The sequence below is a fragment of the Lissotriton vulgaris genome, chromosome 10 (assembly GCF_964263255.1).
Source record: "Lissotriton vulgaris chromosome 10, aLisVul1.2, whole genome shotgun sequence".
NCBI classification, from domain to species: Eukaryota; Metazoa; Chordata; class Amphibia; order Caudata; family Salamandridae; genus Lissotriton; species Lissotriton vulgaris.
This window is the reverse complement of record NC_141698.1, coordinates 187,080,972-187,106,689: the sequence shown is the minus strand read 5'-3', so window position 1 is coordinate 187,106,689 and position 25,718 is coordinate 187,080,972. Positions and strand designations below refer to the sequence as shown.

The window sequence follows — 25,718 nt, the reverse complement described above, 5'->3', positions numbered from 1 at the left end:
TTAGTTCACACACTCTTTCTCCCAGTGAAGAACGCCTTTTAAACAAGGGCCTGGGTTTTGTGGCTACTCAGAAAGGGGATCCTTTCGTAGCCCAAGTTGAACTAGCTAAACTGTTCAGAAAGATAAGACTGCACTATTTCTTTTCTAAACCAGGAAACGTTGGAACACCCATTGAGGACAAAAATACTGGTCTCAAAAAGCCTTCCACATTTAATCCACCCAGTGCTGGTCTACCTTCTAAGGTCCTAACTTTTGAAACAGCTGTGGAGAACGACATTACGCGTCTTTACAAAACAGAGAACAGACCCTTCATCAATCTCTCACGAGAGGAACAGTCGGCCCTGCGTTCTCTGACATCCAACGACAGGATAATCATCAAGCCGGCTGACAAAGGCGGGGCAACTGTCATCCTGGATATTGAGACATACAGGAATGAATGTCTTAGACAGTTAAGTGACCGGAAATCATATCTCCCACTTAAGGAAGACCCCACAGAAAAATTGCAAACCAAAATAAGCAACCTAGTAGAAGAAGCCACCACTGAGGGCTGGATAACACCACAAGAAGGACAGTACTTATCAACGAAACATCCTACGATTCCATACTTCTACTGCCTTCCTAAGGTTCACAAACCCCAGAGGCCGCCACCTGGAAGGCCTATAATCTCAGGCATTGGCTCTGTTTTAGAACCCCTATCGACCTTTGTCGACTACTTCCTGAATCCTATGGTCAAAGCAATGCCCACTTTCCTTCAGGACACGAAGGATGTCCTTAGACTCCTTCCAACTGTACAATTTAACATCGACACCGACATTCTTGTATCGTTTGACGTAGAGTCTTTGTATACATCGATTCCGCAAACAGAAACATTGGAGGTAGTGGGTAATCTACTTGAACAGAGTAACCACCAGTCCATCACTCCAATACAGTTCATTATGAATTTAGCAGAAATTGCTATGAAAGAGAATTATTTTCGCTTCGAGGGCACTACCTACCTGCAAACGTCTGGTACCAGTATGGGTAGTGTCTTCGCGCCGAGCATGGCGAATCATTACGTTCATAATTTTGAACAGCAAGAAGTCCTGACGCCAGCCAACCCCTACTTACCATCTCTGCATGTATGGAAACGATACATTGACGACATCCTGGTGGTTTGGCGAGGCACAGAAGAAGATCTAGTGTCATTCCATGAGTGGTTGAACAGCAGGAACATATATCTCAAATTTACTATTGAATACAGCCGGACGTCCTTGGCGTTTCTAGATTTGAAGATACATGCAACTCCAAACGGTATAGAATCAGAACTCTACCGCAAACCGATGGCCAGGAATGCACTCTTGAGATACGACAGTTGCCACCCTCGAGCACTGAGGGACAACTTACCTTTTGGCCAGTTTCTCAGGGTGCAAAGAAACTGTTCCAGCAAAGAGGCCTTCAAGATCCACTCACAGAATTTGGAAATACAACTGAGTGAGAAGAACTATCCAAAGAAGATCATCCGTCAGTCCAAAAAGAGGGCATCCAATAATAACAGAGAGTCTTTACTTGAGATATATCCTCCAAAAGAAAAAACCAATCGGATTGCCTTCGTGAACTCATTTAACAGCAGATCGAACCAAGTGCAAAAGATCATTAAGAAACACTGGTCGATCTTAAAATCTGGAGGCGATGATATCCCCTTACCAATCTTTGCTTTCAAGAGAGGACAAAATCTCAAGGACCAGTTGGTCCACACGCGTCCACGTAACAAAGAATCCAGACAAGTGGGCACGTTGTGGGACTTGCCACCTGTCGTAGGTCATCATCCCTGTGGGGCGTGTACTGTATGTCCCCAGACTTGCAAATCCACCAGCATTGATAGAGGGACAAATAGACCATGGACTCAAACCAGGTTTACTAACTGCAATAGTAGTAACCTGATTTACTTGATAACCTGCCCGTGCCATCTCCGATACGTTGGCATGACAACAAGAAAAGTAAGGACACGGATACAAGAACACAAGAGTACAGTACGTTGTCGGAAACAGGCTACTCGCCTAACTGCACACTTCTTGGAAAAAGGACATGGCCCTGATGAATTTTGCTGGACAGTACTTGAACAACCACAAATTTCCGAATTCTGTGCCGACATCAGTCGTTTTCTATTCAAGATCAAACAAAAATGGGTCTACAGATTAAATAGTGACAAAGAAGGACTTAACGAGCCAATACCCTGGATGTCCCTCTAGAAAAAGCATCCCATTTTTGTTCTGTTCTGTACTCACAACAACACTCGTGTAAATAATGTTACGCTACACATTAAATATCGAATGCACGAGGTTTAGAAACCCCACACACGCACTATTATTAATAAATACTCAAGCATGAGTTTTATTACTGTTAATTAATACTAGTCTGTGCTGTTTTACTTCATTTGAGCTGGGTTCTAAAATATCGCATATACTCAAGCATGAGTTTTATTGCTGTTAATTAATACAAGTCCGTGCTGTTTGACTTCCTTTGAGCTGGGTTCTAAATTACCTTTGCTTCATTTTTAGAATACTCAAACATATATTCCTATAAATAGGTACATCAGTAAGTGTCCATTTCCTGCCATCTTGTAGAAGGATACAGGTCACTCTGTCCGATACCTTTAATTTTGAATTCCTAATAACAATTTTCCAAAATATTTTTCGATATATGTTATTACCACTTCTAACCAGTGGGTTTTTCATCACGTTTATTATAAACGCCCCATTGATGCATATCGTTCACTCAGCGCAATGCTATGCCCCCAATACATTGTTTAACAAAACATCGACCCTGGAACTACATCTCCCAGAGCTCCTAGAATCACATGACCGCATCTGATCATGTGATTCCATTGACCGAATGCGAACGCATAAACATCGCTCCGTTGCAACGAGAGGTGCCCCCCCAGACAGCTCAGACGACTGTCAGGAGACACCGACGGTCAGGTGAGCTGACAGCACGACCTTTATGTGCCTGCAACAAGCTAACGCGCGGTTGACAAACAATCGTCACGCGTCCCATGAGACAAACAGGGCAGGCAATAATCCTCGTAGAAATCTTTAAAATCTGTAATGAGCATTCCGTTAACCCTGGTCTGTCCAAATATCTAGCGATGCAACGCTTTAAAATGTAAAATACTACAGACACCTTTGATCATGTGTCGAGCTAACCTGTAGTTATGCAAAATCAACACGCGTTTAATGATATAAACGCAAGAGAGAGACAGCGCAGGAAACATTTCTTAAACCCTGCAGGGAATCCTTCCAGGCTTAACTCGAACGCTTGCGAGGCACAATATATTTGGGATTGGTTAACGTAGTCACACAACCGATCGTTGGGGATCGGTGTAAGCAAGGTTATTTTCTGAGCAATCCACTTTATACTTAATGGAGTATTTGAGCCACATTTGTTTTCTTTTCTTAATTTTAACTTTTTCAAAAAACGACTCATTTTCTAGAGCGGTGCTCCACATACCTGAGCCGCAGCCAGGTGGGGTGAAGCCTCTCAACCACTACTTATGGGTGAGTGTCCTGATAAGTGTGAATGCGCAACCATGGCACGCTGGTACTAATGGACATAGACCATGTGAATATGACACTTTCATGTTCCTTTTTCTTTCTTGTTTGTTTGTCTTTCTGTTTGGATCCAATGCCATGTGTTATGATGTGGTAACAGTATATGGTTGAACACATTACCTGGAGCTTTCAGGTGATATCATTTTATTCTTTCACATAAAGCAGTAGTTTTAACACCATAAGGTCCTGAAGAATGCACTTGAAACTCTTTTCTAAAGTTGCAGAAACATGTTGACCATTATTAAGTACGGTTATTATTTCAAACCCGCACTTACACTTGTTTTTTAACCTTAGGGATTGGGAGATACTAATAAAATTTGTTTTTCTACCCGATTCACCTAATTTTAGTACAACCCTTCACTATTTCACTCCTATCACTATACACTGCTTTTTTTCAGTAGCCATTCTTTGTAACAACACATACCACCCACTTGTCACATCTATCGGTCACGGTAACATCAGACTGGCCGTTCTGTCTCCTGGGTAAGGAGAACCCAAATGATGAAAAAGAGGGCGGTATAGTGTGGCTTCTGATGGGAATACTTTTCTCCATATGCTCTTGAGCCTTGACTTGGCCAGCATAAACTAGTGTTGCATGGTGTTCTCTCACTGGTGTTATCTGCATGATATTGGTTTTGTGATCCATGTTGAATGACTAACTTTTTTTGACCCCCAGGTATAATTTAGTGTTATGATATTGTGTTTGGGGTACGTACCTGGTTGGTCGTTAAACCTGCCCTTAGACCCTCCTCTCATTGTTTGTTGTGTATGTGAACAGGTCACACTACACCTTTGTGATGAATCATTTTCATCCACTGTGTATGGGTTACAATACCTACTATTTGTGGTTATCAGATTCCCTATCACATGTCAGTGTGAGGTTATCGAAGGCAGCCTTCAAGCGAGCTTTGGCAAAACCTTTTGTTTTAGTGGAGCTTTTTTCGGCTGCAAATTGTATGCCCTTTACCGGATGCCTACTCTCCTAAAGCTCCAGTTCATTGTGGGGATCGCCCTTATTTATAGACTTCTACACCACATTACAGTCGGTGACTGAGTATGACAGGTTGAGTCTCCTGAAGTCTCTCTGCCATTTAGTAGGTACACTGCAAACAAAGCAGGGGTGAAAGGGAATTGACATTTCATCCATGCTGTGGCACAGAAGGTGCAAACATTAGGTCAACAAGGAAATCAGTAGGAGCAGTCATGGACCCCGATTATGGCTCTCTCACTTATGTAGTAGCATGAGGATTTCCAGCCTCCTTTGAAGTTAAGCTTGGCTTTCAATGTTACTTTTACTTCACTATGTATTATGAGCATGGATTGGATTTTGATTTTTGATTTTGATATTTATATAGCACAACAGTCACCCAAGGGCATCAAGGCGCTAGAGAAAGACTGCACATACCACGAAGTCTTGAAGCAAAATGAGAGAACTTCAGCTCACCATTTGCCTGAGAATAGCCAGGTCTTAAGGACTTTTCTAAACGGGAGCAGAAGAGGGATAGATCTGAGTGCCAGAGGAAGGGAATTCCAGAGCTTACATGCTGCCACTGAAAAAAACGTATTCCTCCACTTCCTCTTCTTGGTACCAGAAGTTGCATTTTAGGTGAGGAACTAAGTAATCGGCCTGGGGAATACCATTTGAACATGGTCTTCAGCCTTAGAGGATAGGACGTGTGCAATGACTTATGTACCATGCACAGAGCTTTAAAACTGATGCGTTGTTCAATGAGAAGCCAATGTAGGTGCTCTAGTCCCTTCTTGGCTGATTGTCTTTTGGGAATGTCCAGAATAAGTCTTGCCAATGCATTCTGCAGTCCCTGGAGTTTATGCTGTACGCCTTTACTAGTGGCCAGGTACAAGGCATTGCAATTATCAAGTCTGGACATTACCAAAGCCAGTGCTACCTGGATCCTAGCTGTACGCTAGATGAAAGGGAAGATTTCTTTTTAACATCGTATGAGCCAGGAGCATGTGGAAATGGTACGGTTCATTTGGGCCTTGAAGCTAAGTTCCGTGTCCATCAGGACTCCCAGATTCTTAGCCTTTTCACTTGGGACAGGACAACAGCCTCAAGATTGAGGCCAGCAGTTTGGCTGCCCCTGGTCCGAATATCATCACCTCCATTTTTTCCCTTTAAGTTTAGGGAAGTTAGCAGACATTCAGTCTGCTACTCCGGACATGCATCCATGGACATTCTCTGACCATGAGCTCAACCCCTTTGGGATGGTAACCATAATTTGTGTATCATCTGCATACCTCCAATCCAAACGAGTGGCTCACTGTAGCAAGGGGTGCCACATACAGATTAAAATGGGTGGGACTCAAGGAAGACCCTTGCAGGCAGGACTCCACAAGGCAGTGAGTAGGAGTCTGAGTAAAAAGATTTTAAATTCACCTGCTGGGATCTCCCTGTCAGGAATGAGGACAGAAGGGCAAGTGCTTGATGAGAAATACCAAGGCTCCGGAGTCTGTTCAGCAGCAACGTAGGAGAGATCGTATCAAATGCTGCTGACAGATCCAAGAGAATTAGCACTACTCCCTGCCCTTCGTCCACCGTACACCTGATGTAATTTGAGGCTGAAACCAAGGCCGTTTCTGTACCGTGATGCCTTCTGAATCCAAACTGTGACTCATTGAGCCAGGATTGCTGGTCTGCAGGTCCCATAAGCTGCTTGTTGAGATGGGACTCCAGAATTTTTGCTGGAACAGGAAGCAGAGAGATGGGACGGTAATTCTTACAGTCCCTAGAGTCCAGATTTGGTTTCTTCAGAAGAGGTCTAATAATAGCTTGTTTCCGGGAATGAGGATAAATTTCAGAAGGGATAATGATATTCATTAATTTACAGAGGGGTTCCACTATGGTATCAGCAACCATATGTAAAATTGGCAGGGCGCATGCCTCCATGGGAGAGCCTGAATGCGTTCTCCTAACATAATGTACAAGAATATGAGGCGTAAGGTCGCTAAATGTTGGAAGACCTCTGTGTTCACTGTTGGACATCAGTGGGCCATCTTTGGATAGGGCTACTGACTGTTGAATTTGAAATGGACAAAAGGCTTTCAATTATTTATGTAGATCTTTTTGTATGAGTCACAAATTAATTAGTTTTTGAACTGAAGTTTATTTCTCTTGTATAAGTTGAGAACGATGACCCTCATACTGTTCTCACTGTGCTCGGTATAATGTACCCCATACAACTAGCAAATTATGTAGCCAATATTCCCACTTGTGAAAGATGATAACATCTAGGACCAATGTTTTTCAAAATGATACTAGCATATATGAAGAGTTAGAGACTCGATGTCTAAAGCACATAGGAAGGTTAGAAAGGCCAGATTTGGAATGCCATTGAAACTCCAGAGTGAGTGGGAAGATTTGTATGAGAACTGGGGTTGGTGAAATAATATCAACTGATGCCTGACCAAGTGAATTTCTATAGGTGTGAAGAAGTTTTAATGTCCAATTTGTCCGACATGCAACTAGACATTAAATCATACTAAGAAGGAATTAGGCTGAAGCACTTTGGTGCATATAGCCGGGTGGCTTTAACACATCCCTTAAAAATGTTAGATTTGTAAAGGCCTGTGATTTGGGGACTGAACCCCAGGCCAGAAATAGCAGGGGGAACTTTGAGCCCGCACCCAGGAAAAACATTTTCTTTCCACTGGTAAAAAAAAAAAAGCCTGGCATGGGCTCTGTGATGCTATTGGTCGCAGGACTAAAATTGGGTCAGAAACAGCAATTAGTTTCTGGCGTACCCAAGAAGCAGGCCAACATAAGCACACTTGTTCCCGAGAGCCACGGAGTTTCTGCAAGGGAAAAGGGGGGAAACTGAGCTCTCTAGGGTGCTCAGTAAGAGACTGGTGGAAGCGGAGTGAAGATGGCCTCCTCCCTGCCATTAGGGTTCTTGCTTTTAAGATTTTGTTTCTGCCTACTGTGCCTTTCGTTTAAACTAGGCACCTTCCAGTGGGCTGGCTCCATCCAATCAAATACCTTAAGGGTTTCTTTTGTGCTCCTTTATTCCCCTGGCGTTCTCATCCATCCCCCTCATGCCACTGGCCTTTGCTCTTGGCTCACCCAGCATGGGCTTGGATGCATGCTTCCTTCTAACCGGTTACAACTGCTAACTCTGTAAGACTGACATGGTGAACTGTCCATTGCTTACAGGGAGTGCTTGGCTTGTTATCCTTTTGTCTTGGCTAGGAACTGGGTGCTGGGGTTATGGGTCCAGTGGAGAGAGTGGGCATGCCTCTGAGCCACTTGTGTCTGTTTGCAGGGACTATTTGTGTTACTATAGGGGGTTGAGAGTGCCTGACTTTGTGCAGGTGCCACCCTTCCATGCTGGGCCCACATGTGCCCAAGCCTCCCACTTTCTTGTTCCAAATAAAACAGATTACCACTGCAGCACTCGCTCTTCTCTCCATATTTTGTTCATTTCCCGAGGCTTTTCATAAACCTTTTTTTTTTTTAGCTTCTAGTGTTGTTGGGGAAAATGAAGTGAGTGGCCGGCCCTTTGATATCTTCCACTTACATTCTTGTATTGCTTATGGGCGTCCTCTCTTAACAGTTCATGTCGGGTTTCATTCAAGCATTAACATCTAAACCCCTCCCTGCATGCAGAGCTATTCGCTCTCTGCCCGGCTAGCCCCGATCTCCACTGCACTCTGCCATCTCTCCCATGGTGGCTGCCTCTGCCCCAGCTCTCAGTCTGCATCTCATTCCCTTGGAAGAAGTTTCACCACCCCATGCTCTTCTTGCCAGTCCTCTCTTCTCGTTCATTCAGTGACTGATTCAGGCAGCAGCCTCTATCGTTCTGGCCTCTGAGGCTCATGGAGTGGAAGTCTGGCCCTGTTTGCCTGCAGGTTGTGCACCCCCACAGCGTCGAGTCTGCATCCGCTGGGTGTGTGTGTTGTGTACAGCACAGGAGTTGGTGTAAATACGTCCATAATGATGTGTGTCTCGATCTTTGAAGGTTGTGTGGAGGAGGGTGTGTAGCAAGGTCCGCTTTATCGGTGTGTCACTTCAGGAAGTTGTATGTCTGTGCAGGGTGTGTGTGTACGTGCAACACAGGAGTTGGTGTAAATATGCCCATAGGGCGTGTCTCTCTATCTTTGAAGGTTGTGTGTAGGAGGGTGTGTGATAATGTCTGCTTTATTGGCGTGTCGTTTCAGAAGGTTGTATGTCTGTGCAGGGAGTCCCTGCTGGACGTGTGTGTCATAGTGGTTATGTCTGTCTTTTAAGGCTGGTGTTTATGTGTGTCTCTCTGCAGGATCTTTCATTTGCTGCAGTGTTTGAGCATGTGAGTGAGTGTGTGTTGGAGGCGTGCATGTGAGTGAGTGTGTGTGTGGGGGGCGTGCATGTGAGTGCCTCATTGAAAATCTGTGTCCGATCTCCAGCGCGTTATGTCCTCTGCTACAAAGATCTTTACGATCTGAAAACAATAGCTGCTCTCTGAAGACTCCGCTCAGCACCCACCCCATGAATGCGAGAGAAAATAGGAGTGAAAAGGGAAATTAGAGAAAAGATGGTAAAGGGGCATTAAAGAGGAGAAACGGGAGGATACTTTAAAGCAGTAATCTCATAAAAACAAAAAAGGAAAAGAACATTTAAAAAAGAGATCATTAAAAATATAGGAAGGGAAGGGAAGGAGAAACCATAAACCAAAGGACAAGAAAGAGGAGCAGAAAGAGGGAAAAGAATGAGCATTTAAAGTAAGAAAGAAGCTGAGCTGAATGCTGCTGGATAAAACGTGAATGAGATGCCACTTTTAACGAGACCACGTTTGAAGGGAGGCTTGGCCCTCCCAGATTTTTTAACCTACTACAGGGTGGCTCAATTACGGGTACTGAGCGAATGGTCACTGGGCGAATCTGTTATGGCTCCATATCGACAGACAGGTTACGGGTAGAACGATCTGGGACTTGCCATGGCGACATAAGATAGGCCTCTTAATGCTTACTTAAGTGAACCTACCTCTACCACCCTCCAAGTGTGGGATGCAGTAACCCAAACGCTTCCACTGACTACATTTCCGTCTCCTTACACTCCCATATATTTTTCTAAGAACTTCCCCCTCAGCTCTTCACCAGGGGCCCTTTTGATTTATGGAGGATGGGGGGATGCTGGATGATCTCGGACCTCTTCCAAGGCTATAAAATACGCTCCCTCCACGATTGTATGAATCGCTTCCACCTACCAGTCACTGAGCGTTTCCACTATACTCAAGTACTTCATTGGGTCCAACAACCACAGATTCGCCAAGCTGCCACTAGAGACTTCCTTCCAATCAAGAAATTTTTCCAGATGGGCAAAGGGTGTATTTCCTTTCCGTATACCCTTCTACGTACACTCTCACCACAACGTCCACAACGCCACAGAGTATTTTGGGGAGACATGCTACCAACGCCACACTCAGACAAGCAATGGGAATCCTTATATAAAGATATAGCGAAATGTAATAAATCAATGTATCTCAAGGAAGCCCATTATAAAACACTTTATGGTTGGTACCTTCACCCCCACAAATTACACTCTATCTTCCCAGGTACCGCTGACCGTTGTTGGTGAGGTTGCGGTCTATTGGGAGACTTTAAACATATATGGTGGGACTGCCCGGTCTTCCAAATCTTCTGGAAGGAGATTCTTTCCCAGATTAAGCTCATGCTAGCTTATCCAATAGGAGAGTCCATGGAACACATACTGCTTGGTTTGCGTGATCCCCTACTCAAATACCAAACACATGCTGACAGATCCATTTTGTGGGTTTGCCTGGGAGCCGCGAAGATGGCTATTGCGAGGGCATGGAAGAGACCCGAGGCCCCCTCGCTCTCACTATGGAAGGCGTTGGCAATGGAGCGATTAACTGACATCACAGAAGAATTGAGGAGGGGATTCAACTATATCTGGTCACCCCTGGTTAGTTACCTCTCAGAGGGTCTTCCCCTCTTTGCCTGCAGTCCTAGGTTGAGGGCGTTACACCTCTTCCTAATCTGAAGCTCCCTTTGTGAAACAACACCATTGATATGATGGTCACAACGAGGATAGCATCTGGCGCTGGTCGTGGGATGCTTTCATTATGGTTTACCCTCCTCCACCCCCTGCAGCCAGAAAGTGGGCATCGCTCATTTCCCTAGTTATCACCGTAGTTGGATTGTTTCTTTTTCTTTTTGCCCCCGCCTCTTTTTCTTTTCTTTTCCTTTGTCTGTTTACTTGCTTCTCTTTTCTCTCCTTACATCTTATATTTCTGTGCATGGATGATCTTTGTTACATGCTCTGCTTCAATTTAGGCAATGACTGTAGAAGGCATCCAATAGATCTGCATTGGATGCTTAATGTTTATTTCTCGAAAGTATTCGTACATATTGAAGCTATGTGGAGGGTTGGGCCCTGTAGCTCCCGAGAACGATTGGGCCTATTTTCGTTTTTTCGTTATAATACAGCATTTTCTGCAAACATTGAGGGACAGACCTACCAAGGCAATTAGAACCTGTGCTCTTTACGTTAGCTACCTACAGATTGGTACCTGTTCCCGTCAAAATACTTGAAAGGCATTGTGAGCTATATTTTGATGCACTGTTTGTTATATGTGACAAATGTTTCAATAAACACATTTTGACAAAAAGAAATTGCTCTTGATGATAAAAATACTTCAGATAGACAAAAGCTATGAGTGACCTAAAAGTCAATAGCTATAGCTAGCAAACATGAACATGGTTCACAAAGGCTCTTGCTTCTATTTGTGATGTACTAATGAGACACTCTTCCTTTAGCCGCTATACCATTTTCCAAGCAGTCCTCACTGCTTGGCTCATGGTTTGACACATGGTTTGACAACTCGTTAGAGGTAATAAAGATTGGAAACTTCCCACTTTCCAATCCTTCATCCACCACCACATGATTTTCCATTTTTAGTTCTCTCTGGGCTATCATTTCCTTTGGTAGATCTATTTCAATTTTCAAAGGTTCTTTCATTGTTTTCTACCCCTCTTCTACTACAACACAGTAACAAAGGGACTGCACAGATTTAGCCTTGGATTGATCATTGGGGCACTCACTGTTCATTCTGTCCCCGGAGGGTCAATTCCATTTACCAACACACTCTGTTTTCTGCCATTAGGCAACCACCAGCACAGTTTAACACTATATGAAATATTCTCACAGGCTTTCAGGGACATATTGTAAGTACATTATATTTGCATTCTAATTTCCTGCTTGTCCCAGTTGCATGCAGAGTCCTCTTTTTGTCCAATTTAGTGACACCACATTGTGAAATTAAAGAAAACTCTATAAAATGCAGGCAGGAGCATGAACCACTTAGTGGAAATTTGAATAATCATAATTGTTCTAATCATTGTTCAAGAATTGAGAAGTTGCAGCTCTTGATTCATTAAGCTGACCTAGGGGCATATGTATCAAAGGATACATTTGCGATTCTCAAATAGCGATTTTTAGAAAATCGCTATTTGAGAATCGCAAAACGCTATATATGTAGGATTTGCAAATAATTTTGCGAATCCTACATATTCCTTAATTGCGAATCGCAAATTGCGATTCGCAATTAAGGAATTCCTTTGGGCCTCTGGCTCATAGGAATGAATGGGAAGACATTCTCAATTGCGATTCTCAATTAGAGGTTCGCAAATTGAGAATGCAATTTCAAGGGTGCCAGAGTGTCAAAAGGACACCCTGTTTCACCCCTAAGAAGTGCATGTGTGCACATGTGGCACACATACATGCCCTAAGGGCATATATGTGCGCCACATGGCACTTTGAAAATTGAAAAAAGTGAATTTTTCAAAGAAATCACAAATTACCATCAACTTAATTTGTCACTTCTTAAGGAGAAATCGCACAACTTCGGTGCTTTTTACATCGCATTTAAGAAATCGCAAATTTTGCGATTCCCTATTTTGCAATGGCCTTTTGGGGTGATACATACCAAAAAGGCTTTTTGCCGTTCGCAAATGGGCTAATTCTGAGAATCAGCCGATTTGGGAACGGTAAATGGGCTTCATACATATGCCCCTAAATCATTACTTTTTTTTTCTTCTTTTTTTCCCTAGAGCCTTTGGGGAAACCCATGGATTATTATTTTGCGTATAAGTGTCGAGCCTAGTAATCAGTTTATAAGAGGACGGTGTGAATAATAGATGTTCTAATTGATTTATGATGGTTGGAGAAATTGGAAATGTAGGGTGCATTGTTTTACAGGGGGCTCGAAATTGATAATATAGGAGTAATTCCAGAATCGGTACCTGTGTATCATCATGACTCGTGGGCTGATCTAGAAATATGCCTTTTGGATTTGATGTAGAGATGCCCATTTTACGGGCATGTGTGATGGCTCCCATGTCATGTAGGAAAGGGAAGTGTGGGTGGAGTGCAAGAGGTGAGGAGGGAGCAAACTGCAGGGGAGTATCTGTTCGTCTTCGTAGGCCATCCCAAGCCCAGCACAGGATATCAACTGTATTTATTTTGTTGTCCGTTCTGTGGTACGGTTTATAGACAGCCACTAGCAATGGGGTGGGGTCGGCCATGTCCTTCTCAGTGGCCATGTGCGGCTGAAACAGGATGGGATGTATCCAAAAGTGAAGAAATTGCGCTGTGTACTCAGCGCATACAGCTCAAAATCAGCAGCTCCTAGCCCTCCCTTCGACAACGGACGTGTCAACAGCTCCCAGCTCACTCGGGTTGGCCGCCAGACCGGAGTAATCATGATGGTCCGCAGCAATTTAAAAAAGGCTTGAGTTAAGGGTATTGGTATACTGACAAATGGGTATAACAATTTAGGGAGACCTGATCATTGCTTCGATTAAGGATAAGTCTTTGATACTTGACCTAAGCGAATCAACTTTGTTTCTCCCTGAAAATAATATTAAGAATTTAGCAAAAATAGTATAAGCACAAGTGAATTCAGATGTTCTTGGTCACCATCACTAAGTGTAAAGGTCGTTGGATACAAGATAAACATGGTAACAAGTGAGGTAACTCGTGAAGCACCTGTCAGATGTTTTTAAAGTCTGTTGTGAGAAATTCTACTAACTGCTGATTTGAAAGACCACTTACTGTGAGACCTGACACTAATTGTGGAGATTACAACATCACACTTAGTTTGTCAACAATAAATGGAACTATTATGATTTTAAGAATATAATTATTATGATTTAATTATTATTATATTAAAGCAATGTACTGTAATTTGTGGGATTTATGAAAATTTAAGAGTTGTACCTCAAATTTAAATTCCATTTGTGGAATTAATGCATCACAAGAGTAACTGATGTTGATGGTACATATTGGTAGGTACATTTCCCCTACACCCTACAAGTAACAACATTCTTCGAAATTTGATTTACAGTGAAGCCTTTAGGGTCTCTTTTTAGGACAATTTGTGCTTTGAAAAGAAGACACTATCTTTTTTATTTTACTTCAGTAGATTTGCTTTTGGCATAAACAATTAAGGTTAAATTCTCAGACTGCCCTTATAGGACCCTATAGGATGAATAAATTCCAGAACAAACAAATAACCAGTTTCATTCAGTGTGGCAGACAGGTTGATAAACGGCATTATGGAAGACTTTAATAACATAATGTTTATTTATAATCTGCATGTTTACAGAGAAGGGTATCTTGGTGCTGAATAACCAATGTTTATTATCCATCTCAATAGGACTAATTTGTACAAATTTTAGCGACCTCAGCAGGATGAAGGGCTAAGTGGTGATATGAACCTGTGACCATGAGATTAAACACAGGTCCCTGCAAAGAATGCATTATTCTAGTGAACCATCGGGCCCACATTTTGTGATTACTCCCTTTCAGCAAAGACAAAAGATTATGGTTCAGCTCTGAAACTATCTGCAAATCAAAGAACGACCGCAGATGTATCATATTTACAGCAGAGTAGATAACAATCATATGCTTCAATCCCATACAAGCCTGAAGAAGAGCTGTGCATTATAGGGCGCTTCACCCACAGGTTGAAACTGTTGCAGGTTTGGAACAAATAAGTCAAAAGTATACTACAGAGGAATCTCTTACTTCATCCACTCTTCTTTGAGGCAGACTAAGCACTGATCCACAACCTCTACTGCTAGGTTCTCATTCCGGAGAGCAGCTTCAATTTTATTTAGGATGGTCGGCCCAACTGGAAGACAAAACAAAGTAAAGAAAAGTAGTAGCATGTTAGAAAGGCACTGCTAATGATGAAACAAATCGACACATTATCACCAAGGGTTGTATGGAGCTCTAAACTTACACATCTGCTCAATCTCCTGCCTGTACAATATATGCCTAACACCTATTTTAATGAGGTGAAAGATTTAAAAAACAGTGATATATTTCATTATGGTTTGGCTCTTTTGATCCCCCAACAATTAAGTGATAACCACCATAGACAAAAAGGTAAGCGGTTACAATTTTCCCTAGGTCAGTGTACAACCCACTTTGTGAAATCCTACTAGTATTGAGAAACCTAAAAAGAAACTTTAGTTATAATTCTGAATTATTTTAGCACACAGAACTCTTTTGGCAAACAATACGATTTAAGCCAATCTTGTTTAAACAAGACATTTTAGTTTTTTTTTTAAACACAGATAATCTGCTAAAGTATACTGCCATCCAGATTCACAGTGATCGTCCTGCCTCCACAGAAGCGGTCGCTCCCTCACGCTGCTCCCTGCCAGACCAGTGGTATCGTAGCGCTTCTGCCTAACCGCTTTGTGCCTTCATATTAATTAGCTGCGCACTGCTCACTGTTCAGTATTGCCTGAACACTCGTTTAGCATTTTAGTAGCGCTTTTACCGCTAGACGGCTGCGCATTCATTACACAATTGTGCTCTGCCCGCTTTGCCTGAATTATTTAATTTATTTACTGGGCTGGTACCTCTGGACATTTGCTAGCGTTTTTTTAAGGCTGTGCCCCCAATCTCGCCCTGTTTCGCCTTTTGACTTGCTGCCATTATTGTTTATTGTTGTTGTGCCTTGATCCCAGCCCGGCTCCCCCCACGCACCCGCCTCCCAGCTGCCCCTCCCTTGCCCCTCCCCCCCCCCATCCTCATATGACAGATGCCTCCGCGCGCAGCATTCACGCGCAGCGGTCGCGCCCCTTGCGCGCCGAAGGTGCGCCAAAGGTAAGCCCGTCTACGCCCGTCCGCGCTTGGACCGCGCCCAGCGCCAGCCCCCCTGGTCCTCGCTACTCCCACCCCACTCGCTTAACGTATGACGCCGCTACTCTCCTTGCCCTTAACCCCGGATGCATACCTCAATGCTACGTAGCTGCCCCAGGACGCACCCACGGTCCCTTCGCCTGCCACTCCTGCAAGTTTACCAGCATCAAGACTCACACCAAATCCACTAACCCCAAACACAGCTCCGACTCTAACCACCTGAAGTGCATCCTGCTGAACACCCGATCGGTCCACAGACACGCCACAGAACTCTGGGACCTACTCGACACTGCTTCTCCGGACGTCGCCTTCCTTACAGAAACCTGGATGAACACATCATCAACTCCCGACATCGCCATAGCCATCCCAGACACTTACAAGATCATCAGAAAAGACCGCGCCAACCAAACAGGAGGAGGCATTGCCATCGTCCATAAGAACACCATCAGAATCACGACCAGCTCCGACGATAACCTTGCAACCGCCGAACACCTCCACTTCCAGATCCACACCGACCCCAGGACCACACTTAGAGGCACCGTCATCTACAGGCCTCCAGGAACCCGTAAACAATTTAGCGAAGACATCACTGACTTCATCAGCCCACACGCCCTCGCCTCCGAGAACTACATTCTACTGGGAGACCTCAACTTCCACCTGGAAAATAAAAACGACAACAACACCACCACCCTTCTGGACAACATGGCCAATCTCGGACTCAAACAACTTGTTGACACCCCCACCCATATAGCCGGACATACGCTCGACCCAATCTTCACCTCCAGCAAACACATCTCCTTCGATCGTACCACAGCTCTCCATTGGACGGACCATAGCTGTGTTCATTTCAGTTACAAAACTACCCCGACCCACTACCCCCCGCAACCTATTCCCCGAAGAAACTGGAAAAAAAATCACCACCGACCAACTCCTCACATCGCTCAACCTAAACCCTCCCGCCCTCTCCTCGGACCCAAACCAAGCTGCCACCAAACTCAAACAATGGATCACTTACAGCGTTGAAGAATTAGCACCCTTGAAAAACCACCAAACCAAACAGGGTAGCAAAACGGCCCCCTGGTTCAACAACGACCTTAAGAAATCCAAGAAACTATGTCGTACTCTCGAAAAAACATGGAGAAAAAACCCAACCACTGATAACCTGGCCACCTTCAAGAACGCCACCCGCAAACACCACCAACTGATCCGTTCCACCAAGAAATCTGCACTCACGGATCGACTCGACAACAACGCCCATAACAGCAAGGAACTATTCAACATCGTCAAAGAATTCACCAACCCCACCGCAGCCTCAAACGACATTACTCCCTCCCAAGACCTCTGCGACTCGTTACCCTCCTTCTTCTACAACAAAATTGCCGACATACATAACAGCTTCGAGAGCATTTCCAAAGAACAACCCTCTCCACCCACCTCCAAACCTATACCGCCTTCCAACAACCTCAACGCCTGGAACCCAATCACCACCGAAGACACCATCCGCCTAATGAACTCCATCCATTCTGGCTCGCTAACCGACCCCTGTCCCCACCACATCTTCAAAAAAGCAGACTCCATCATCGCACCCCACCTCCGTGATGTCATCAACTGCTCCTTCAACTCCGCTACCTTCCCAGAAAGCTGGAAACACGCCGAACTCAGCGCCCTCCTGAAAAAACTCACAGCAGACCCCTCTGAACTTAAGAACTACCGCCCCATTTCCCTCCTCCCATTCCCTGCGAAAGTCATTGAGAAAGCCGTCAATAGCCAGCTCGCCGCCTTCCTTGAATCCAACAACTCCCTCGACCCATCACAGTCCGGCTTTCGAGCCAAACACAGCACCGAAACCGCCCTCATTGCAGCAACAGACGACATCCGAACACTACTGGACAACGGAGAAACAGTGGCCCTCATCCTACTTGACCTCTCCGCCGCCTTCGACACAGTTTGCCATAGCACCCTCATACAACGCCTCAGCAACATCGGCTTACAAGGAAAAGCCCTTGACTGGATCATCTCATTCCTCGCCAGGAGAACCCAAAGAGTCCGACTTCCCCCATTCAAATCAGAGGCCACCGAAGTCATCTGCGGAGTACCACAAGGATCTTCACTCAGTCCCACCCTCTTCAACGTTTACATGAGTCCACTTGCATCCATCGCGCGTCAACATAACGTTAACATCATCTCCTACGCCGACGACACCCAGCTGATCCTCTCCCTCACCAAAGACCCTAACACCGCCAAAACCAATCTTCAGGAAGGCATGAAAGAAGTAGCCGAATGGATGAAAAACAGCCGCCTAAAACATAATTCAGACAAAACGGAGGTCCTCATCCTAGGATCATCCCCCTCTGCCTGGGATGACTCATGGTGGCCCTCGGCTCTGGGCACAGCACCCATACCCACAGACCACGCACGTAACCTCGGCTTCATTCTGGACTCCTCACTTTCGATGACCAGACAAGTCAACGCAGTCTCATCCTCCTGCTTCAACATACTGCGCATGCTCAAAAAAATCTTCTGTTGGATCCCCTCCGAGACAAGAAAGACTGTCACCCACGCACTGGTCACGAGTCGACTGGACTATGGAAACACCCTCTACGCCGGAATCACAGCCAAACTACAGAAAAAACTCCAACGCATCAAAAACGCATCAGCGAGACTCATATTGGACATCCCTCGCCAAGATCACATTACCGGTCACTTGAAAGACCTCCACTGGCTTCCCGTCAACAAGAGAATAACGTTCCGTCTCCTCACCCACGCACACAAGGCCCTCTACAAAATAGGGCCCGAATGCCTCAACACTCGACTGTCCTTCTACACACCCACCCGCCAACTAAGATCCTCCAATCAAGCCCTCGCCGCAGTTCCGCGCATCCAAAGATCCACCATGGGAGGAAGATCCTTCTCCTACTTGGCAGCCAAAACTTGGAATTCACTCCCCACTCACCTCCGCCTTACTCAGAACCACATATCCTTCAGAAAAGAACTTAAAACCTGGCTATTCGATAAATAATGAACCCCCTACCTAGGCGCCTTGAGACCCTCTGGGTGAGTAGTGCGCTATATAAATTCCTGAACTTGAACAGTTGCACACCACTTACACAGGGCATTCTCCAATGTGCGATACAATTGTACTTTATCACTAATAGAACTGGCACAGAAGAATACTATTTGGACTCAAATATATTACTGTGTAGGGCATAAGAGACGTGCAATTTCCATTTCCCCAGAGTTCAAGACCATACATCACTGTCATGAATGCGTGAGTTCCATATACTGATAATATAGCTTGCAATGACTGACCTCTAAAACCTTTAACAAACCTTACAAGTGCAGCATTACATTATTTTAAAGGTGTCCCATTATTTTCCAACTGTGCCATCCAGCTTTCGTTGCTAGTGAACCTAACAGTAAGATAACAGTAATCATTTTGTTCTCTAACAGTTTATTTAGCTTTAAGGCAACATTTCCTTATCAGATTTCTTTTCGGTACCAAAGAAATTAGTGCAGTTTTGGCAATGTTTAAAGACAAGATGTTAATGTAGCTAAGACTGAATTTCTTCCCTACCGTAGAAATCATGGGTAGATGGTGTATAATAGTCTGCGCCATTTCTGTGCTTTTGAACACTCACATTTTTTTGTAAAGTATGAAGGCTTTGTGAAGTAGATGTCTAAAAACACACCTAGTTATGGTTAGCTAGGGCTAACTATAACCAGGAAGCTATGGAAACATATTTTATGAATCCCAAAAAGCTAAGCATATGTAAATCAGTTGTGCTGTTTCTTAATATATATTTTGTTTAAACAGTTTAATTGACAATTATCTTCCCTACATATTACTTTTTTTAATGTTCATAAGATTTATTGTGCACTCAAAAATACAGGTCAATAAGCTAGGCATTAAGAGTTAGTTATTCACCCAGACAGTACCATTGGAAGGTCTTGCACAATACTGAGATACTGTTGTCAGTTGTCACAGACATGTGGGTTAACATCAAGGAACAAAAAAGAAATCTCAATTATGTAATCAGATATCGGTGTTTATCCATTCACACAAGAGTTCTAGATTGTTAATGAAGGAGTTAAAAGGGAACAATTCAAGTACCTATCTTTTCAACACTCCTTTAACAGGAAAATAAAAATACACGCCAATTCCTACCAACTAGTGTTTAGTAAAGCACACCTATACTTGTCTACACCAGATGATGCGATCCTTCAATCACTTTTTATCAGTTGGTGAAGAATGTATTGTATAGCCCTGTGGTACCAACGTATATAATACTGTGCATCAATGATTTTGTTAGACCTATCAGCGGCGTTCGATACTGTCAGCCATTCCATTCTGTTGAATAGGCTGGCTGGGTTTGGGATTCAGGATTTAGCCCTTCGGTGGCTGGAATCATTTCTATCTGGGAGAACCCAGAGAATCCAGATGGGAGATAATGTATCAGGAGTGGGAAGTCTGACTTGCGGCGTCCCCCAGGGTTCAGCTCTATCCCCACTCCTGTTTAACATATATCTACAGCCCCCGATTCATACACTAGCGGGGATGGGCTGCCGGGTGTTCAACTATGCCGACGACACACAGTTGCTGCTGGGCATAGATGACACAGCACAAGCCCAGTCACACGCTCAGGACATACTTAGATACACGGTCCACTGGATGTCCACCAACCAGCTTAAAATTAACCCCGAAAAGACAGAGGTGCTGGTAGTACCATCCAAGTGTTCCTCCTGGAGTGATGTGTACTGGCCCCAGGAGCTGGGCCCAACCCCACAGCCAGCAGCCACGGTAAAAAGTCTGGGTATTAAATTGGACAGTGCCCTCTCAATGACCAACCAGGTTTCCACCGTGGTTGGCACCTGTACAGGTCTTCTAAGACAGTTGCGCAAACTAGTCCCTCTCCTCTCCCAGTCGATACTACGCACTGTGGTCTCAGCCACCATAGTATCTAGACTTGACTATGGCAATGCGCTCTACTTAGGCCTGCCAAAAATGCTGACAAACAGACTTCAGGTAGTCCTAAATGACGCCGCAAGACTTATTTTTAACCTTCCGCGGAGAACGCATGCCTCTCCACTACTAAAAAGTCTACATTGGCTGCCAATTGGACAGAGGTCCGTTTTTAAAAGCCTTTGTATAGCCCACAAAGCCATCTATGGGAAGGCCCCGACCTATATCAAGGAGCGGATCGAGATATATAGACCGGAAAAAAATCTCAGGTCCGCTGATGCCAATCTCCTTGTATGTCCTCGTTTTAAACTGGCCACAATGGGAGGGAGATCCTTTTCGGTTTTACTACCGAACCTCTGGAACGCCCTGCCTGAGACACTCCGAAAGGAGGGAAATCTACTCCGTTTCAGGAAAGCCTTGAAAACAAACTTGTTCAGAACAGCACTCAGCTCAGCCTAAGTACTCCGCCTTTTCGATATCCCGGATGTTATGTTCTATGGTCAAAGCGCCCTGAGACCTGTAGGTGACCCGGCGCTATACAAATCCACTATAACAATAACAATAACAATAACAATCTTGTCAAACACATGCTGAAGCTCTTCTACAGATTTAATTAGTACTTCTCCTTTTGTAACATCTGCATACCTGTAGGAAGCTTGCTACCACACTAAGCAAGGAATTGTTAATTACTTGTAATCCGAGTTCAACACCGTGGGCATCTTCACCGAAGTTATAAAGCAGAATAATAATGCCTGCTTGCGGGGACCCTGGATTACTCCTTTTTAGGTCTCACCTAGGCAGTGCGCATGCGCTGCTCTAGGAGATGAATTTTAAAAATCGGTCATCTCCTTTTCAAGCACACTCGTGCTTGTGGTGGTATCCACTTTGTGGGAGATAGCAGCGCGCCGACCATTTGTTTTTATTAGCATGGCCGTGCGTTGCTGCTCCCGCTAGGAGCAAGCTAGCACACGCACAAATTCTTTAAAACAGCTGTTTTTATTTTCCCTTCTTATCAGCTTAGCTTGTACTTTTCTTCCGTTTCCAACTTACCTCCATAGCACTTCTGCATGAATTTACTTTTTGCCACTTTTTTATTGCATTTTGAGTCTGAAAAAATGTCTCATTTGCAACTCCTATGATTTGCGTCTTGTCTTGGGGTCTATAAGAGAGAAGACTTCTCCTGCATTTAACATACTTTTAATAAACCAAATTGTAGTTGTTAAAAGGGCCTCCTTCTATACTCTCGAATACTGAAATCTGTTAATAGAACAGGGCACCGCATATTGTGTTTTTTGTCTTGTATGTGATGTGGAAAACAACTAAATGGCATGGGCATACAAACGGTATGAAGGCGCATTGAATTTCACAAAAAACATGAAAGGCCCCTAAATTAACTCTGAATCTGATGTGCAATGTTTTCCGATGTCTCCAATTACCTACTCTGGTCAAAGTGCTTGAACAATGCCATGTGGTAAAATGGCGCATTCATTCATTCAATAATTAAAATGGACTGTTTTAGCAATACCGTCATGTATAAATGAGTAAAAATGGCGACAACAAAAACTATCTCCCAAGGGAGAACAATATTCATTCCTACGTTTGTTGCATACATTGCAGGCTAATGTATACGGCACATCTCTTGTCTGTGATTGATCAAACGTACTCCAGTCATGTAGAAGGCAATCCCGGCACTATAATTGAACTAGTCTGTCTGCCCCACCCCTTCCCCCCTCATCCTGCCCGGCGTCCTTACATGGCTGCACAATTTGAATGTCATTCATCAGAGCAGCTACGAAAAATGTACAAAGTGAACACCTGTCAAGCCCTGTGAGAGATACGAGGGGCCGGCGTGATACGCACATAAGCACGGGAAGTCAGAGAAGTGCCCCCACGCTGGTGCTGGTCATGTCTGATATCAGTGGCTTCTTGAAATTTCATCAGCCTTCGTTTACCAGTGACCATGGCGTATCATTATGGCACCTCGTCTGAATTCTATTGTAAGTTTGTAAATTACATGCTGGCTTTATTGCTGCAATCTCTCGCTGATTGGCGGTTTTAGGCTTTACATCTGTTTAGGTCGAGGACCTAAAGGCTGCGCTTGCGCAGTCTCCGGTCGGAGATTTGATGTTTTTGAATATGGGGCTTGAACCCGCCTCTCTCCTCGGATGTATAACATTACAACGCATGCTTTTACCACGCATGCTTTTACATCGCAAGTTTTACAACGCATGCCTTTACAACGCATAGTGTTGAGGGGTGCTGGATAGTGAATAGTTTAATTTACTATTCCAACTCCAGTCCCCGTGGATAGTAGGGAAGGTGTTGGATAGTAAATTAAATGTATTCCCTATCCAAGAGCGCCCCCCAGCGCAATGCGTTGTAATGGTTTGCGATGTAAAGGCACTGCGTGGTAAAAGTTGCGTTGTAAAGGATGTTTCCCTCTCCTCCATCTCTCCTCCATTGGCTGGCTTCCTAAACGGAGGCCAGCCATTGGAGGAGAGGGGCATCACTCCAATCAAGCCCAGTCTCTTTCGGATTCGGGGGCGTGTTTTGGCGTTCTTTCCACCTGTGACGTCATCCGTCACTCAGAAGCCAAGAACACGCCCCCGAATCCGAAAATTTTCGGATGTTTGCCGCGCTATTTCTGCCTGACCGCCTGACGCGACAGACCGTTTCCCTGCCCCTGCTCTCTCCCTCCGTTGTCCCGCTGCTGTATTTTCCTACCATTAGTAATCTCAGCGTCCCCTCTTGTCATCCTGCCTCTGTTTCCTTCCTTCCGCCTTTCCTCTCTCAGCCTCCTCCTCTCCCTGCGCTCTTTCCTCTGCCGGCTCCACATCCCTTCCTCCCGCTTCCCCTTTCCTCTCCCCCTCCCCTCTTCCTCTCTCCCTCGCTCTCTCTGCCTCCCTCCCTCCCTTTCCAGTGGTGACGCGCCCCCTCAGCCTGGCTGGCTCTGTCTGCTCTGTCCCTCCTCCTGCTCCGGCTCAGTGTGCTTGGCTTGTGGTTTGGGCCTCTCCCTGCTCTGTTGGGATCTCCGCTCCGAGCATGAATCCTCCCCAGAGCCTGCAGAGATGCGGCGCTGGAAGCCCCGTGCAGCAGTCGGAGGCAGTCCAAGCCTTGCCCCCTCCTCGCCCTAGAGAGCCGGGCTCTGGATGCAGGGGGTGCCGGCAGAGAGTGCAGGAGGGGCCCTGCCGCCGCACGCCGTGCAGCCTGTGGATTGGGATTGCCGTTTCCCCTGGAGGGGGGGCTTGGCCTGCTGTGTTTTTTTCGCATTATTTTTCTTTGCCCCACAATGGTTTTTCGGGCGGGTGGGGCCTCCCACGCTCTGCCCCAGCGGATCCCAGTGAGAGAAAAGTGAGAGAGGAGACGGCGGCTTCTACCAACGAGTGAGTGCCACATTCAGCAGGGTGTTTTGGGGGACGGGGGGTCAGGTGGGGGCGGCGGTACATGTGGGGTGTGGGTGTAGTACGATGCCTCCTCCTGCCCCGGGAAGCATTTCAGAGCCAGAACGTTGTTTTAAAGAAGCATCAATAGTGGTGGGTTTGTTTTGTGACAGCGCCGCATGTGTGGGGTACTTCCTGCCTGGAGGGGCGCATGCACTGGGGCATGGAAGGGGTTAAATTTCACTCCAGAAGTCTGCATGCATGTGTTGCTAACATGCTGAACTGTTGGAGATGTGCAGCGGCTGCATTCCGGTCTTTGAAGACGGTATGCATGTGCTGGCACAGCCTGCGCTGAGGCTGCCATGCAGCGCCGCATTCCTAGCTCGGAAGAATGCATACGTCCGCGTCTCCTTCCAGCCATAGGGCCGGGTTGATTGCCCGTTTGTTTTGAATACCAGCAGTTGCAGCTGCTGCTTGCTTGGGCTTGTTAGCACTAACAGTTGCATGCATTAGGCAGGGGTTTGGTTGCACGCATAGGCAACTATGCTAAGCTTTCTTCTCCCAGGAAGCTAGGCCGGTTTCAGCCAGTAACCCGGATAACATGACTTGTGCAATGGGATGCAACGATCTACCCTATAAATCCCATCTAGAGGAATGAATTCCTCCGTGAATATGCTCACTGGGTCGGAGCTGTGCTGTTTGCGGTCGCTCACCCTTCAAACTGTTGTGTTGACTTGTGTTCTGCATTTGAGCCGGGTTTTACTGGTTGGTGTGAGGGAAGAGTGCCTAACCGAGCATCACTCACACCAACCAGTCTAACATGCGCCATGCATTTGACATGGGGCGTCTGGCGAAGCACACTGGACCCCAGAGATGTTCTCACGATCCCTAGTATTAAAACTCATATTTCTAAAAGTAACCACACTGGGCTCCGTACATTTGATCAGATATGTGTTGTACCTGCCCATCCATTGGAACAGGCATGTGGAGCCAGCTGCCTGGGTTATTGGGCTGTTTAGGTGTAATGCAGATGTTGAGCCCTGCACTTGTGATGCTAGATTGTTTAGAAGCACCATCTACACAAGCATACCCATCTGATGGTGTGCTGCATACAGTGGGGCCGAGATGTCCAGCCATGCATTCCTAGCATCAGCCCATTCATGTGCTGCATGCAGGATGGAGAAAGGATGACAAGCCAGGCATCAGTTGATGGTCTCCTTACCTTGGAGAAAATGTCTATGGAGCCACATTACTAAATAATCAGCCTCGACACACATTGTTAATGTGCTCCCTGTATTGAGTGTTGGTGTCTTGGAAAGCATGTCTGCTGCCATTCCGTGAACACAATTGAAACACTGCAGTGGTGGTGTTAAGACAAGCTGTGCTTATTCTCCTGCCCCCTCGCTGTGCTTATTCTCCTGCCCCCTGGCTGTGCTTATTCTCCTGTCCCCCTGGCTGTGCTTGCTCTCCTGCCCCCTCGCTGTGCGTGCTCTCCTGCCCCCTCGCTGTGCTTGCTCTCCTGCCCCCTCGCTGTGCTTGCTCTCCTGTGTGTGTGGCTCTGGGTGTGTATGTGGCTCTGAGTGTGTATGTGGCTCTGGGTGTGTATGTGGCTCTGGGTG

At 45.4% G+C, this 25,718-nt stretch overlaps 1 protein-coding gene across 2 annotated transcripts in view; it reads right to left on the bottom strand.

Moving 5' to 3' along the window:
- FLCN (folliculin) overlaps positions 1 to 25,718 on the bottom strand; it is a 232,767-nt gene that overhangs the window by 31,146 nt on the left and 175,903 nt on the right. For both annotated transcript variants that reach the window (XM_086940860.1, XM_086940859.1), the window contains exon 11: positions 14,632 to 14,737. In XM_086940860.1, coding sequence (XP_086796986.1) covers positions 14,632 to 14,737 — 106 coding nt within the window. The remainder of the gene's footprint in view (positions 1 to 14,631; positions 14,738 to 25,718) is intronic.